Source organism: Tachyglossus aculeatus, chromosome 13 (genome assembly GCF_015852505.1).
Source record: "Tachyglossus aculeatus isolate mTacAcu1 chromosome 13, mTacAcu1.pri, whole genome shotgun sequence".
Lineage (NCBI taxonomy): Eukaryota > Metazoa > Chordata > Mammalia > Monotremata > Tachyglossidae > Tachyglossus > Tachyglossus aculeatus.
This window is the reverse complement of record NC_052078.1, coordinates 1,190,900-1,205,480: the sequence shown is the minus strand read 5'-3', so window position 1 is coordinate 1,205,480 and position 14,581 is coordinate 1,190,900. Positions and strand designations below refer to the sequence as shown.

Below are 14,581 nucleotides of genomic sequence, written 5' to 3'. Positions count from 1 at the left end.
CCCCCACACACAGCCCCCTGCCATTCTCAGCCCCCTGCTTCTCCAGCCCTGGTTCCTGGGAAAGGGGGAGTTCCCACCTCTAGAGGGGCCTGGTCCTGCTGGGACTGGAAGGGAGGAGAGGGAGCTGGGCTAGGGGGAAGACTTGCCTAAGGGTCATCAAGTCCGTGGATGGCGATCGCTTAGGCAACGATCGCCCTGCTGCTCTCACTGCATCCACTGGGGAAAGAACCACAGGAAACTGCAGCAGGAGGGACTGGGGCTATCCTCAGGGAAGGCCTTTCCGGTAGCCCATCGGACACCGGAACCGGGATGCTGAAGGATCTCCATCTCCAAGGACTGAAAACCCTGGAAGGCTAGGTTGGGTTTGGGCTTGCCCGGAGACAGGGGGATGGATGCTACGACCCCTCAGGGTCTCTTCGGCCTGACCCTTTGCCACCTGCAGGTGGAGGGACGCCTCTCCCCCACCCACAGCTGGTGACCCCGACCCCGTATAACTGGGCTGGGGTCCGCTCCGGCCCCCGGCCCAGCTGACCGACAATTGTGGAGACTCCAAGAGCCGGCGACAGAGGCCAAGGAGTAGGGAGGTCAAGGCCCTGCAGGTGCCATGACCCCGAGCTGCATCCTCACTCTCCCCCACCCCCTTGAGCCTCCCCGTCCTGGGCTTCCCAGGCCCACCCCCAGCCAGGCTCGGGGCAGGTTCCCCTGGCACAGCTCAGCTGAGAGGGAGGGAGCTCCCAACCGCCCTCCGCACTGCAGAGCTAAAATAAACCCTTCTCCCTGCTCTGCTCCCACCACCCGCAGCTAACTTGGTCCTGGGAGAGCCCCCTCCCCCGATCTATTCTGCTCCCCCGCCGGACCTAAATAAAGGCAGCCCGGCCCACCTCCAACCCTGCGCTCCCGGGGTGCGGACACTGCACACCCACTGGCCACCCACTCGGCGGTCGGACACGGATCCTGACGGTGCCAGCCAGTACTGAGCGGAGCCTCCACCCCCTCGTCCCTGCTGCTGGGCTCCCAGTTGGCCGCTCCAGCTTCGTCCAGGTCAGTGACAGCGCTGCCCCCGGTCCTGGCCACCAAACATGGGCCACCAGGCCTGGACAACTGGCCAAGGTCGGAGCTGGAGGCTGGGGAGCTTCGGGTAGGGACTGTCTCTATGTGTTGCCAATTTGTACTTCCCAAGCGCTTAGTACAGTGCTCTGCACATAGTAAGCGCTCAATAAATACGATTGATTGATTGATTGATTGATTGGTGCCCTCTCTCCTCTCGAGGGTCTTCGCACTGTGGGGCGGCAAAGGAAATTGGGTAGGAGGGGTCCTCTTGGCAAACTCGGTCCCAGAGTCAAGCATCAGTGCTCTGTCAAGGCTACCCCCTATCCTCCAGCCCTGTGTCCCCACTGCGTCAGGCATGGAATTTACACGGGGCTCTACAGGGATCGAGCACTGTATTAAACGGTGGGGCTGGTCCAGGAAACTCAAGTCGACCCCAGCCCCGGAGGTTCCCAGGCTAAGAGGGAGCGACAATCTCATACCCATTTTATGAATCAGGAAACTGAGACCCAGAGAGGTTGAGTGCCTCACCCAAGGTCACCCAGCAGGCCCCAAGCAGAGCTGAGACTGGAATCTGGGCGTTCTGGCTCCCAGGCCCGTACTCTGTCCACGCTGCTTGACCAACGGCCCCCTCCTCCTTCACTGGTTGGGGGGATGGGGGAGGCAGAGGGGAGACTTGGGGAGAGGAGGCTGCAGGGTTGGGGGGATGGAGGACTCCGGGGGTGCCCCCTCCCCCGGCTGCTGTGAAGCTAGAATTGGGACAGGGGGGTGGGGGCGGCCTGACACCGTCAGACTGAGCGATCCTATTTCAGGAAGCCGCTCCGATAACCAGCACGCAGGTCGCGGGCAGCTCGGGGCCGAGGTGGGAGATGTTGCAGGGACTCAAAGTTCCTTCCCTGAACTTCCCTCACCCCCGCCCCAGGGGCAAGGGTGACCCCCTCCACCTCCACTCTCGCCCCGACCCTAAACCCCCAAGCTGGGCTATCCTGGCCCAACCCCCGGGGGCTACAGGGGTGCCGTGAGAGTCTATGAGGGAAGGTGGGCCGGAGGACCATGTGCCTGTATCCTCCCAAGGTTCTCCTGCCCCCCCGCAGGTGGCTCCCTGGATGGGCAAAAGCCACCCCCTGACCTCTGCTCCTCCCTGGCCCCCGACCTACCCTCTGAAGGGGTCCCGATCCTCCAGGTTCATTCATTCAATAGTATTTATTGAGCACTTACAGTGTGCAGACACTGTACTAAGCCCTCGGGAAAGTACAACCCAGATTCCCTATGGTGACTCTGATGGGGGCGGGGGGGCTGCGACTGAGGGATGGGGCGAGTCTGAGGGATGGGGGCGACTCAGTTTTGTCCTGACAGAACCAGGGAGCCAGTCTACTGTCCAAGTACTTGGGCTGGAGGCTTCACCAGGGGATGAAGCCCCCAAGCCCAGTGGAGAAGCCATCTAATCTGGAATAGGGAGGGTCTCTGCCCTCAACGGGGTTGCCAGTCGGGGGGTGGGCAGAGAGGGGAGGAGAGAGAGAGAGAGAAACAGAAACACACAAACACATACACACACGACGCTGGGGGTGGGGCAGAAACCTGACCAGACACACAGAGAGGCACCAGAGCCTGCCAACTCCTCACCCCCACCCCCTCCTGTCTGCTGGGCAGCGCCCACTCTCCAGCTTGGACCGTCCACCCACCCCCAGCCGCTCCCTTACCAGGGCCTGGATTTGGGCCGGGCCACCATCCCGTCGGCCGAACGGAGACTCGGAAAGGTGACGGGATGGGAGTCCCAGGGGTCTGCCCGCTCCGATGGGGCCAGAGCTGCTGTCACCTGACCCTGGAGGTGGGTAGGGCTGGGCAGCCAGGCGCATCCGCACCCTGGGCCGGAGGGAGACGACGCTTTTTCGGTGCTGGCCGGCAGCATGGGAGAAATCAATTGGGGCCCAGCATCTGGGAGCAAAAAGGTTATCCACGGCGGGGGGCCTGGAGTGGACTCTCTCCCAAGCCCGACACCCAGTTCCCGACTGGGTGGATTAGGGTTGGGGGAGTGGGAAAAGAGGGGGGAACCAGTCAACAGAGCTCAGCCCTTCCCAGCCCAGTGCTTCCACTTAACTCCACCTCCCTTCTGGCCCCATCGCTTAGAGAAGCAATGTAGCCTAGTGGATAGAGCCCGGGCCTGGGAGTCAGAAGGACCTGGGTTCTAATCCCGGCTCATGTCTGCTATGTGTCCTTGGACAAGTCACTTCACTTCTTCTGAGCCTCGGTTACGTCATCTGTAAATGGGGATTAAGATCTCCCCTCCTTCTAGAGTGTGAGCCCGTTGTTGGGTGGGGATTGTCTCTATCTGTTGCCGAATTGTACTTTCCAAGCACTTAGTACAGTGCTCTGCACACAGTAAGCGCTCAGTAAATATGATTGAATGAATGAATGAATGAATGAATGAATTGGGAGCCCCATGTGGGACAGAGACCGTGTCCATCCCAGTTCTTAGTACAGTGCCTGGTACCCACTGTACCCACTGTAGAAACAGCGTGGCTCAGGGGAAAGAGCATGGGCTTTGGAGTCAGAGGTCATGGGTTCAAATCCTGACTCCACCGCTTGTCAGCTGGGTGACTTTGGGCAAGTCACTTAACTTCTCTGTGCCTCAGTTACCTCATCTGTAAAATGGAGATGAAGACTGTGAGCCCCCTATGGGACAACCTGATCACCTTGTAACCACCCCAGCGCTTAGAGAAGCAGCATGGCTCAGTGGAAAGAGCCCGGGCTTTGGAGTCAGGGGTCATGGGTTCGATTCTCTGCTCTGCCAATTGTCAGCTGTGTGACTTTGGGCAAGTCACTTAACTTATCTGGGCCTCAGTTCCCTCATCTGTAAAATGGGTATTAAGACTGTGAGCCCCCCCGTGGGACAACCTGATCTCCTTGTAACCTCCCCAGCACTGAGAACAGTGCTTTGCACATAGTAAGTGCTTAATAAATGCCATCATCATTATTATTAGAACAGTACTTTGCACATAGTAAGCACTTAATAAATGCCATCATTATTATTACCCAGTAAGAGCTTACCCTGTACCTCAATTATTATCATTATTATTAGTATTATTATTACTTTTGGTGATCTCGGGCCAGACCAAGCCCCTGCCACCTTGGAGACAAACGAGTGTAGAGATGAGCACTGGTAATCTGACACACCCCGGCCCCCCCTCCCCGGACCTTCTCTGGCCCCTGGCAGTCCAGATCCTCCCCCTGACTCCCGCTTCGGCCTCTTACCGGCCAGCTCACCCTCCGCGCAGTTCAGTGGAATTGTCCAGCAGTCCTCTCGACTGTAAGCTCATTGTGGACAGGGAATGCGTTTGTTCTATTCAATTCAATCGTATTTATTGGCGCTTACTCTGTGCAAAGCACTGCACTAAACATTTATTGTACTCTCCCAAGCACTTAGTACAGTGCTCTGCACACAGTAAGAGCTCAAGAAGCTGGAGAAGCAGCTTGGCTCAGTGGAAAGAGCACGGGCCTTGGAGTCAGAGGTCGTGGGTTCAAATTCTGGCTCCGCCAACTATCAGCTGTGTGACTTTGGGCAAGTCACTTCACTTCTCTGGGCCTCAGTTACCTCATCTGTAAAATGGGGATTAAAACTGTGAGCCCCCCTTGGGACAACCTGATCACCTTGTAACCTCCCCAGCGCTTAGAACAGTGCTTTTCACATAGTAAGCACTTAATACCATTATTATTATTTATTATTATTATTAATAATAAATACGATTGACTGACCAACTGACCGGCAGACAGGTGGAGATGGTGCCACTGTAGTAGGAAAACTCCTCTGTCATTGGAGCCCTGGCAGCCGGGGCTCAGTAAATGTCAACAGTCACCCAGAAGGGCAGAAGAGTCAGTCAGCCAATCCTATTTATTGAGCACTTACTGTGTGCAGAGCACTGTGCTAAGCACTTGAGACAGTACACTATAACACATTCTCTATCCACAGCAAACTTACAGTCTAGAGGGGGAGACAGACGTTAATATAAATAAATGAATGACAGGTATGCCCATAAGTGGGAAGAGCCCGGGCTTTGGAGTCAGAGGTCATGGGTTCAAATTCCGGCTCTGCCAATTGTCAGCTGTGTGACTTTGGGCGAGTCACTTAACTTCTCTATGCCTCAGTTCCCTCATCTGTAAAATGGGGATGAAGACTGTGAGCCCCCCGTGGGACAACCTGATCACCTTGTATCCTCCCCCACCAGCACTTAGAACAATGCTTTGCACATAGTAAGCGCTTAATAAACGTCATTATTATTATTATTATTATTATTATAAGTGCAGTGGAGCTGGGTCGGGGGGATGAATAAAGGGAACAAGTCAGGATGACGCAAAATTGGGAGAAGAGGAGAGGAGAGCTTAATCAGGGAAGGCCTCTTGGAAGAGATGGGCCTTCAATAAGGCTTTGAAGATGGGGAGAGGAATTGACTGTCCTGTCAGAAATGAAGAGGGAGGGGGTTCCGGGACAGAGGCAAAATGTAGGCAAGAGGGCGGTGAGATAGACGAAATGGAGGTCCAGAGAGAAGGTTGGCACTAGAGTGAAGTGTGTGGGCTGAAGGGAAATGAGGGCTTTAAAGCTGATGGTGAGGAGTTTCTGTATGATGTGGGGTCTCATGAGCTGCCCAGCACCCACATGACCAGGGAGCCTTCCCCACCCCCGGGGTCCCAACTCCCATCCAAACCTGGAGGAGGACAGTGTAATCCCAAGCCTGAGCCGAGGGGCACCCGGTGTGGAGAGCGGGGGCGGGCCACCCTGAGGGCACCCTGGCCTTAGGACAAGTCTCTGGCAGGGAGCAGGGCCCCCAGGCCTGATATCATAAAGAAACAGGGCTATGGGTGCCTCGTCTTTTTTTCATGGATGTGGGGGTTGGAGGCTCCAGGGGCCGCAAGGGGCTGGGCTTGAACTTGGGCAATCCCAGGCATCGGTGTGCCTGGAGCAAGAGGTCAGAGACGGGGCCAGAGAAGAGGTGATCTCGGTCTCTGCCATCAGTGACACAGACTGGTCTTTCTCCTCCAGCTCCAGGGGCATCGGCTGCCCGGGGACTGCCCTGCCAGGATGGGCATCAAGACCGCCTTGCCCTCGTACGAGCTGGGCTTCTATGCCCTGGTCCTGAGCTGTGCCCTTGCCTACACGGGCACGGGCCTTTTTGAAGCCTCTCGAGGTAAGTTCCCTCACCAGACTTCCAGGGGGGTGCCAGAGGTCAGAAAGTTGTGACGGGGAGGGGGCTGGGGGGGGGGGGCACGGACCCTAGACCCGGCTCCAGGGGCACTGTGGCGGCCCTGTGGGGTTGTGGTTGGGCAAGCTCTCCGGGGTCTGGTGCCTGGGACCCCATCCCAGCGGGGCTGCTATCCTTTCAGACAGCATGAACAGAAGAGGCCTCAGGGACTATGTGAGACCAGGTTGGCACTACTTCGGCCGGAAGATGGTAAGAGCCAGCTGGAGAGGGAGAGGAGTCCAACGATCGGGTGGAACAATGGAGGAGGGGGCGGGGTGGGCAGGAGTCCCAGTGGGCACTAGGAGGGCAAAGCCCCCAGGAGGCTCGCTGCCAAGAGCAGGGTTGCCTGGGGAACCCCAGGCTGATTCTGCAGGAAGCGGGCCGGCCCAACAGGGGCCCAGATGCCCATCTGACCACCCCTAGCTCCTTGCTCCTGGAAGGGAGTGAAGGGGGGGGCTCCTGTGTCCCGGTGGGGGGCTGGGTTCACAGGCCCGGTCCCCCACCCCCGCAGGACACCGCAGACTTCGAGTGGGTCATGTGGTTTACCTCATTCCGGAACTCCATCCTGTTCGCCCTGTCGGGACACGTGCTGTTCGCTAAAGTCTGCTCCATGGTGGCTCCTCAGGTGAGCCAGCAGCAGGGGGTGGAGTGGGGGTCTGGGGGTGGGGGGTCCGGGGACCCAGGCGGCGGCAACAGCAGCGTCCCTACCCACCTCTACCCACTAGATGCCCCTTATGGGCTGGTCCTAAGCACTCTGGATTAGACAGCTGCCCCCTCCCCACAGCTCCCAGGCTCCCCCAGCTCAATTTCTCCCTGGAGCCATATTCTCCATTCTCCCAATCAATCAATCAATGATGGATATATAATACTTCACTATATACACATATATATATATATATATGGTCTTTGTTAAGTACTTACTATGTGCCAGGCACTGTACTAAGCGCACAGGACTGGGAGTCAGAAGGTCATAGGTTCTAATCCCGGCTCCACCACTTGTCTGCTGTGTGACTTTGGGCAAATCACTTTATTCCTCTGTGCCTCAGTGGCCTCATCTGTAAAATGGGGATTGAAGCTGTGAGCCCCTCATGGGACAGGGACTGTGTCCAACCTGATTAGCTTGTTTCCACCCCAGTGCTTAGTGTAGTGCCTGGCACATAGTAAGCACTAAACAAATACCACAGTTATTGTTATTATTAAATTAATCAGGTTGAACACAGTCCACGTCTCACATGGGGCTCCAAGTCTTAACCCCCATTTTGCAGAAGAGTTAAATGATGCACAGAGAAGTGAAGTGACTTGCCCAAGGTCACACAGTACCCAAGTGGCAGAGCCAGGATTAGAACCCATATCCTTCTGAGTTCCAGGCCTGTGCTCTATCCACTAAGGCACACTGATTCCGCTTACTGTCCATAGAGCACCATTACTAAACATTAGGGAAAGTACCATGCAATAGAGTTGAGAGATGTGATCCCTGCTCATGAGGATCGCACTATCATGAGGGGGTGACAGACACTATAATCTCCTACAGAGTGAAAGGATATGGACACAAATGCCGTGAGGCTGGGGAAAGCATCCAGTATGAACTACTCTCCTAGACTGTAAGCTCCTGGAGGGTAGAGAACATGTTTACTGACTCTACTGTATTCTCCCAAGCACTAGTACAATATTCTGCATGTGATAAGTGCTCAATAAATACCACTGACTGATTGATTAAGGGATACAGACCCAAGGGCATAGGTGGCACAGAAGGGAGGGGACATGAGAGTTAGCCGGGAAAGGCCTCTTGGAGAACATGTGATTTTAGGAGGCCTTTGAAGGTGGGAAGAGCGGTGGTTCATCACATATGAAGAGGGAGAGAGTTCTGGGCCAGAGGGAGGACGTAGGTGAGGGATAGGTGGCAAGAAAAACAAATACAGAACACTTCATGAATCGGTTTGTCAAAGCTCCAGCCTGAAGCTTCCTCCCCCTCAAACCCTCCAGTCTCCAGCTCTCCTCATCTTCAAAGCCTTCTGAATGCCCACCTCCTCCAGAAGACCTTCCCAGATTAAGCCCCACCTACCCAGGCCTCAGTTACCCTGAGCCCCTGTGTTGACAGGCTCCATTGCTTAGACTTATTTATCTGAGTTGAGAATATACATATTTATCCTAGTACCAAGTATTAGGTACCTGATATTCACCCCACTCTCAGTCCCACAGCACTTACATATGCATTCATAACTTATTATGTTTATTATGGTATCGGTTAAGCACTGACAGGCACTGTACTAAACACGGTGGAAGACATAAGCTAATTAGGTTGGACACAGTCCCTGACCCACATAGGATTCACAGCCTTAATCCCCACTTTACAGATGAGGTAACTGAGGCATAGAGAAGCGAAGTAACTTCCCCAAGGTCACGCAGCAGACAAGTTGTGAAGCCAGGATTAGAATTAAGGTCCTATTTATTTATATTTATGTCTGTCTCCCCCTCTAGACTGTAAGCTCCTTGTGGGCGGGGAATGTGCCTACCAATTCTGTTGTAGTGTACATTCCCAAGCGCTTAGTGCAGTACTCTGCACACAGTAAGCGCTCAATAAATACCATTGATTGGTTTACTGATTGATCCTCCAACCCTCAAAAGCCACAGGGTTTTGTGACTCTCCACTAGAGAGTATGCTCCTTGAGGGCAAGGCCTCCAAGTGCTCACTCCGGTGCTCTGCCCTCAGTAGGCACTCAGTAGAGACTCGGGATGAATCAATGGGGGCCTCTGTGCGGGACCACCTTCTAGCCATCCCAAGCTGATGGGCTCCCCCGGCCCCAGCTCGCAAGCCCCACGGCGGGTGGAGGCTATGACGTGTCTCCCCGCCTCTGCCCACAGTTCCGCTCCTGGGTATACATGCTGTACGGGGCACTGGCCGTGCTGGGCACCATGGGTGCCTCCTACCTACTGGTCCTGCTGGCGCACTGCCTGGCGCTCTACGTCGTCTCTCTGCTCAAGCGGAGGTGGCTGTGCTTTGCCGTGGGGCTGGGCAGCCTCGCCTCCTTCAAAGTGGAGCCCATCAGCGCCTGGCAGGTGGGTATGGACGGTGGTGGTCTGGGGGCAGAGGGCCCACGAACTGTCAGAGGTCACGGCCAAGTGGGAGGGGGCACCACAGGGTCACCTATCCCTCCTTTGGAGCAGACGACAGGGTGCTGGGGGAGGTCGAGCCGCTTAGGGACGCCCCCCACCAGGCTTTCCAGAGGTCATCTTATCCATCCCCCTGCCTCCAGGCCCCCACCCAGAGAAGCCCTTTGGGATGGCGGCACGGAACCTCCCCCAGCCCGTGCCGTTCACCCCGCGAGTGGAATGACTGTTCTTTCTCGCCTAGAGTGGGTTTGTAACGGGGACTTTTGATCTTCAAGATGTCCTGTTCTACGGCGGCGCCGGTTTCACCGTGGTCCGCTGCATGAGCTTCGCCCTGGAGAACTGCGAGCGGGGGCAGGGCCACTTCTCCCTCATCGACCTCATCAAGTATAACTTCTACCTCCCCTTCTTCTTCTTCGGGCCCGTGCTGACCTTCGACCAGTTCCACGCCCAGGTCAGCACCCAGGGGGAGGCCCAGCATGGAGAATTTGGGACGGCCTTTTCATTTGTCCATCAGCACCGGGGGAGGCAGGGATCGTCATCCCCACTGCTCAGAGGGGGAAACAGAACCAGAGAGGTTGAGGGATTTGCCTCAAGACACGCGACAAACCAGTGGCGCAGTGGAGACCAGAACCCAAGTCTCTTGACTCCCAGCCCTGAGCTGTGGAGCAGAGCTGTTACAAAACATTTGTGTCTTGACTCTTTTTAACGTAAACCTGACAATCTGAGGGAGGAAGGAGGAGGAAGGGAGGACAGGGGATAAGAAGGGGTAGGAGGAGTGGGGAGAAGGAAGGGTAGAAAATAATAATAATAGCATTTATTAAGCACTTACTATGTGCAAAGCACTGTTCTAAGCCCTGAAAAGAGATAGAAAGGGGAAAAGGAGAGGTAGAAAGGGGAGAGGAGGGGCCAGAAGGGGAGAAGGAGGGATGGAGATGGGGTGAAGGGGAGGAAGAAGAGGATTTTCAGGAGAAGGGGATTGGCTTGAAAAGGAGGGCAGGGAGAGAGGCTGGAGGAAGATTCCAAGATGGGAAGGAAAGGTAGGAGAGAGAGGGCAGTGAGTAGGATGGAAGCGTCGATCCCAGGGGGCAGAAGCTCCGGTCGTCTAGGGGCTACAGCATGGGGCGAGGGGGTGTGAAGGGGAGGAAGGTGTGACCTCAGAGATACACCCTGGCTGGAGAACCGCATGAAGGGGAGACTTGGATGATGCCCCTCAATGTCTCGGAGCCCTTGGGCAGCCCCAACCCTCCTCAGTCCTTGTTAACCTCTAATGAGCCTGGAAACATTCATTCATTCAATCATATTTATTGAGCACTTACTGTGTGCAGAGCACTGTACTAAGCACTTGTAAAGTACAATTCAGCAACAGATAGAGACAATCCCGACCCAACAACGGGCTCACATATCTCTCCAGCCCAGCAGGGGACAGGGAACCTTAGGTATATATACACACATATGTATGAATTACTCTATTTTATTTGTATATATTTATTCTATTTATTTTATTTTGTTAATATGTTTTGTTCTTTGTCTCCCCCTTCTAGACTGTGAGCCCACTGTTGGGTAGGGACCATCTCTAAATGTTGCCAACTTGTACTTCCCAAGTGCTTAGTTCAGTGCTCTGCACACACTAAGCGCTCAATAAATACGATTGAATGAATGAAAGGTCACTGGCCCAAGCGGGAGCTTCCTACTGGTCCCTCAAGCAACTGTTCGTGGGTGGGAGGCAAGAGAGGACTGGAGGGGAGGACTGGAAAGAGACACGTGGAGCAAGTTGGAGACTGAGATTGCAAGAGTTTCGTTTGCTGGGGGTAAGAGGAGGTTCCAGAGTCCTGGCACCCATTTCTCCCCGGGGGGAAACCGAGGCAGGAAACAGGTAGCCCTGCCCCGACACCCTTGCCGCCCACCACCTTCCTCCACCAGGTGGGCAGGAGTGAGCTGGAGCGGAAGGACCGCGAGATATGGCATATCCGGGCCCAGGCCCTGCTCAGCCTGGTGGGCATCCTGGCCGTGGATGTCTTCTTCCATTTCTTCTACATCCTCGCCCTCCCGGCAGACCTCAAGCTGGCACACCGCCTCTCCGACTGGTCCCTCGGTAGGTCAGGGGGCAACTGCGCCCACTCCTCCCCATCACGCCATTGGGTAGTACACTTGGGGTCATGGAATCGTCCTCATGCTAACAACAAATGCTCCTCTATTTGGGCTGGGTGGCACAGCAGGGGCGGGGGAAACCAGCTGGAGGCAGGGGGATGGATAAGATGACCCTTGGAGAGGTCGTGTGCCTCCCATTAAGAGATGCCAGAGTCTATGAGGGTGGGTAGAGGAGGAACCCAGGGAGGATTTTTCCCTGCTCCTCCACCCTTCGCTGATAGCCCACCCATCCCCTGCTCGCCCTGTCCCCAGCCGGCCTGGCATACGCCAACCTAGTGTACGACTGGGTGAAGGCGGCCGTGATGTTTGGCGTCGTGAACACCATCAGTCGTCTAGACCACCTGGACCCCCCAAAGGCTCCCAAGTGCATCACCATGCTCTACGTCTTCGCAGAAACGTGAGGGCCAGGGACACTGAGGGGAGAAGTGATCTGAGGTGGTGGGCGGGGGGTACCACAAGGGGAACAAACATACGTCCCTCTATCCACCCAGGCCAGACAAGAAGGAACAGGCCTGAAAGGCAGCAGCAAGGATAATTGTGGTATTTGTTAAGCGCTTATTATGTGCCAGGCACTGTTCTGAACCCTGGGGTGGATACAACAAATTGGATGGGATGGGGGTTAGCCACTAGGGAGGGCTTCCTGGCTGATGAGATGCTGGGATCTCTCCTGGGGCAACCTCCCCACCTGGAGGACATCTTAAGGGAGGGACAGAATTGCTCTCTTCTTAAGGTGGGTGACATGGGGGCCTCACAGAGGCAGGGGGAGGGACGAAATGACCCCTCCAGGCTGAGGACTCTCATTCTCCTGCCTGATGCCACCCTTCTCTCCTAGGCACTTTGACCGAGGCATCAATGATTGGCTCTGCAAGTAAGTCCCCTCCCCTTCCCCCTGGCTGCCAACCACCCCATACCACACCAAGAGGGGTTCCCAGGGGCTCAGTACCATCATGCCTCGTCTGGCGAGGGATGGAGGAGAAGGCAAATTCAGTCTTCCCTGATCCCACCTTGTCTACTCCCCAGCCCCTGTCTTGTCACTCCTCTTCTGGCTGCTAACTCTCTCCCCTTTTAGAGCTCCACGTGGGCAGGGAACGTCCCTGTTTACTGTGACATAGCACTCTCCCACTTGCTTAGTATAGTGCTCTGCCCCAGAAAGTGTTTAATAGAACTGAATGAATGAATGATCCCCCCGCCCTGCAGATACGTGTACAACCACCTCGGGGGTGACCACACCCAGGTGGTGGCCGAGCTGGGGGCCACGGTGGCCACGTTCTCCATCACCACCCTGTGGCTGGGGCCCTGCGACATCGTCTACATCTGGTCCTTCCTCAACTGCTTCGGCCTCAACTTTGAACTGTGGGTGCAGAAGCTCTCGGAGAGCGAGCCCTTCGCCAGTCTGGAGGTGCCCAGGGGTGGGGCTGGAGGCCGGCCCACAGCTCCCTCAAGCCGGCCGGGTCCCTGACGGAAGGGCTGAGGGTCTGACCGGTGGGGCGCGTTGCCTGGGGTCCTGGCCTAGAGGAAAATTTTCCTTTTCCTGAGATCACATGGGGCTGAGGGCCATGCTGATGCCCCTAGCCGTACCCACCCCAAAAGTGGCAAGCTTCCATGTGTCAGCTCCCCACTGGACCTAGTCTCCGGGGGTGGGACCCCCAGGGCCCGTGCCAAGCCCCCGCAGCCATGACCGACACCCATCTCCCACCGATGCCCCACAGGCCGGCCTGTCGGAGCCCATGGCGCGAAGGGTCCGCGGGTGCTTCGGGGCTGCCAACTTCTGGGCCATCGTCTTCTACAACGTCCTGGCCCTCAACAGCCTGGACTTCTCAGAGTTGGTCACCCGCAGGCTGCTACTTACAGGTGCGCATGGGGGAATATGTGCGCACACCAGTGATGGGGCGGGAGGAGAGCATGTTTGTGCGTACAAAGCCAGAAGGGGCCTTAGAGGGCCATGCCGTCCATACTCCTGCCTCGCAACCACCCCATCGTGGAAGGGGAGGGTGGACGGAGGCTGGGAGGGAGAGGGGAATCCGGGCAGGTGCCCCTCAGAAGTACGGTAGTCTGGGGATCCTGCCGGCCCCACCCAGCCCCCGCTGTCCGCAGGTTTCCCGCGAAGCACACTGACCCTGTGGTTCGTCACCTACTGCGGCGTGCAACTGGTAAAGGAACGGGAGCGGCTACAGGCACTGCGCGCTGAGACTGAGGCTGCCAAGGAGAAGTCCGAATAGGTGGGAGCCGACCCCTTATGGCCAGCGCCTCATCTGTCCCTCAGCCCCCAACTACGCACACTGAAATGGCACGGGGAGACATATACACACACATCCTGAGGCAGAGCCAAGAGACAGGGTTGTGGAACAATAAAGAATTTCCTCCCCCATATTTGCAGGTGTGCCCACCCCGGGCCTCGGCCCCTCTAACCAGGTGAGAACTCACAGTTCAGTGCCCCCTGCACCCAGCAGAGCTCTATCCCTGCTGATCACACCCCATTTTTGTACCAGGGAGGGTTTAGGTCACCACTTTGTTTTCAACCTCCTCTTCCAACAGTGAGGCAGGGGATCCTAATAAACACTGTGGAGGGGGGCCTGGTCCCTGCCCTGACTAGTACACCAGGCCCACCTAGCCCTATTCATTCTCCTACTTCCACCCCTTCTGTGCCCCCTTAATTCCCGTCCTCTGTGCCCAGCAGTGGAGTAAACACTGTTGTACTAAATACAGCAGTTGGGATTCCTGCCTTCAACTCTTACCCTCTCAGAAAAGAAACTCACTGAAGTCATCTACAAGCTGATGGAGTGAGCTAAGTGATTGGAGAGATGGATCTGTTCATGAGTAAGGGGTAACCTAAGAGGATGAGTCACTGTGGACAAAAGGGAAGGTTAGCTCACTACTAATGCCTCACTCTGGATTAACCATTAAGGTAAGTCAGAGGAGAACCGCCCCCTCCTTCCTCACCCTCTCAGAAAAGCAAGCACAGGCCTGGAATCCCTAATTTAACCCATAACAAAACTGAAGCACAAAGTAATTCTGTGACTCACCCAAGGTCATCCAGTAGG

General features: G+C 56.0%; 1 protein-coding gene across 2 annotated transcripts; it reads left to right on the top strand.

Annotated features, from left to right (window-relative positions):
• Nucleotides 1-789: 789 nt before the first annotated feature.
• On the top strand, nt 790-14,267 carry HHATL (hedgehog acyltransferase like). Of its 2 annotated transcripts, XM_038755832.1 has the most exons (12): nt 790-1,041; nt 6,083-6,227; nt 6,424-6,491; nt 6,793-6,906; nt 9,144-9,338; nt 9,634-9,843; nt 11,313-11,484; nt 11,793-11,937; nt 12,373-12,408; nt 12,738-12,939; nt 13,250-13,391; nt 13,635-14,267. In XM_038755832.1, the coding sequence occupies exons 2-12, from the start codon at nt 6,122-6,124 to the stop codon at nt 13,757-13,759; spliced, it is 1,515 nt and encodes a 504-aa protein (XP_038611760.1). In that variant the 5' UTR covers nt 790-1,041; nt 6,083-6,121; the 3' UTR covers nt 13,760-14,267. The 2 variants fall into 2 exon arrangements, with proteins under 2 accessions (XP_038611760.1, XP_038611761.1); XM_038755833.1 differs by lacking the exon at nt 790-1,041 and having other exon boundaries at nt 6,144-6,227; nt 6,428-6,491.
• Nucleotides 14,268-14,581: the final 314 nt, after the last annotated feature.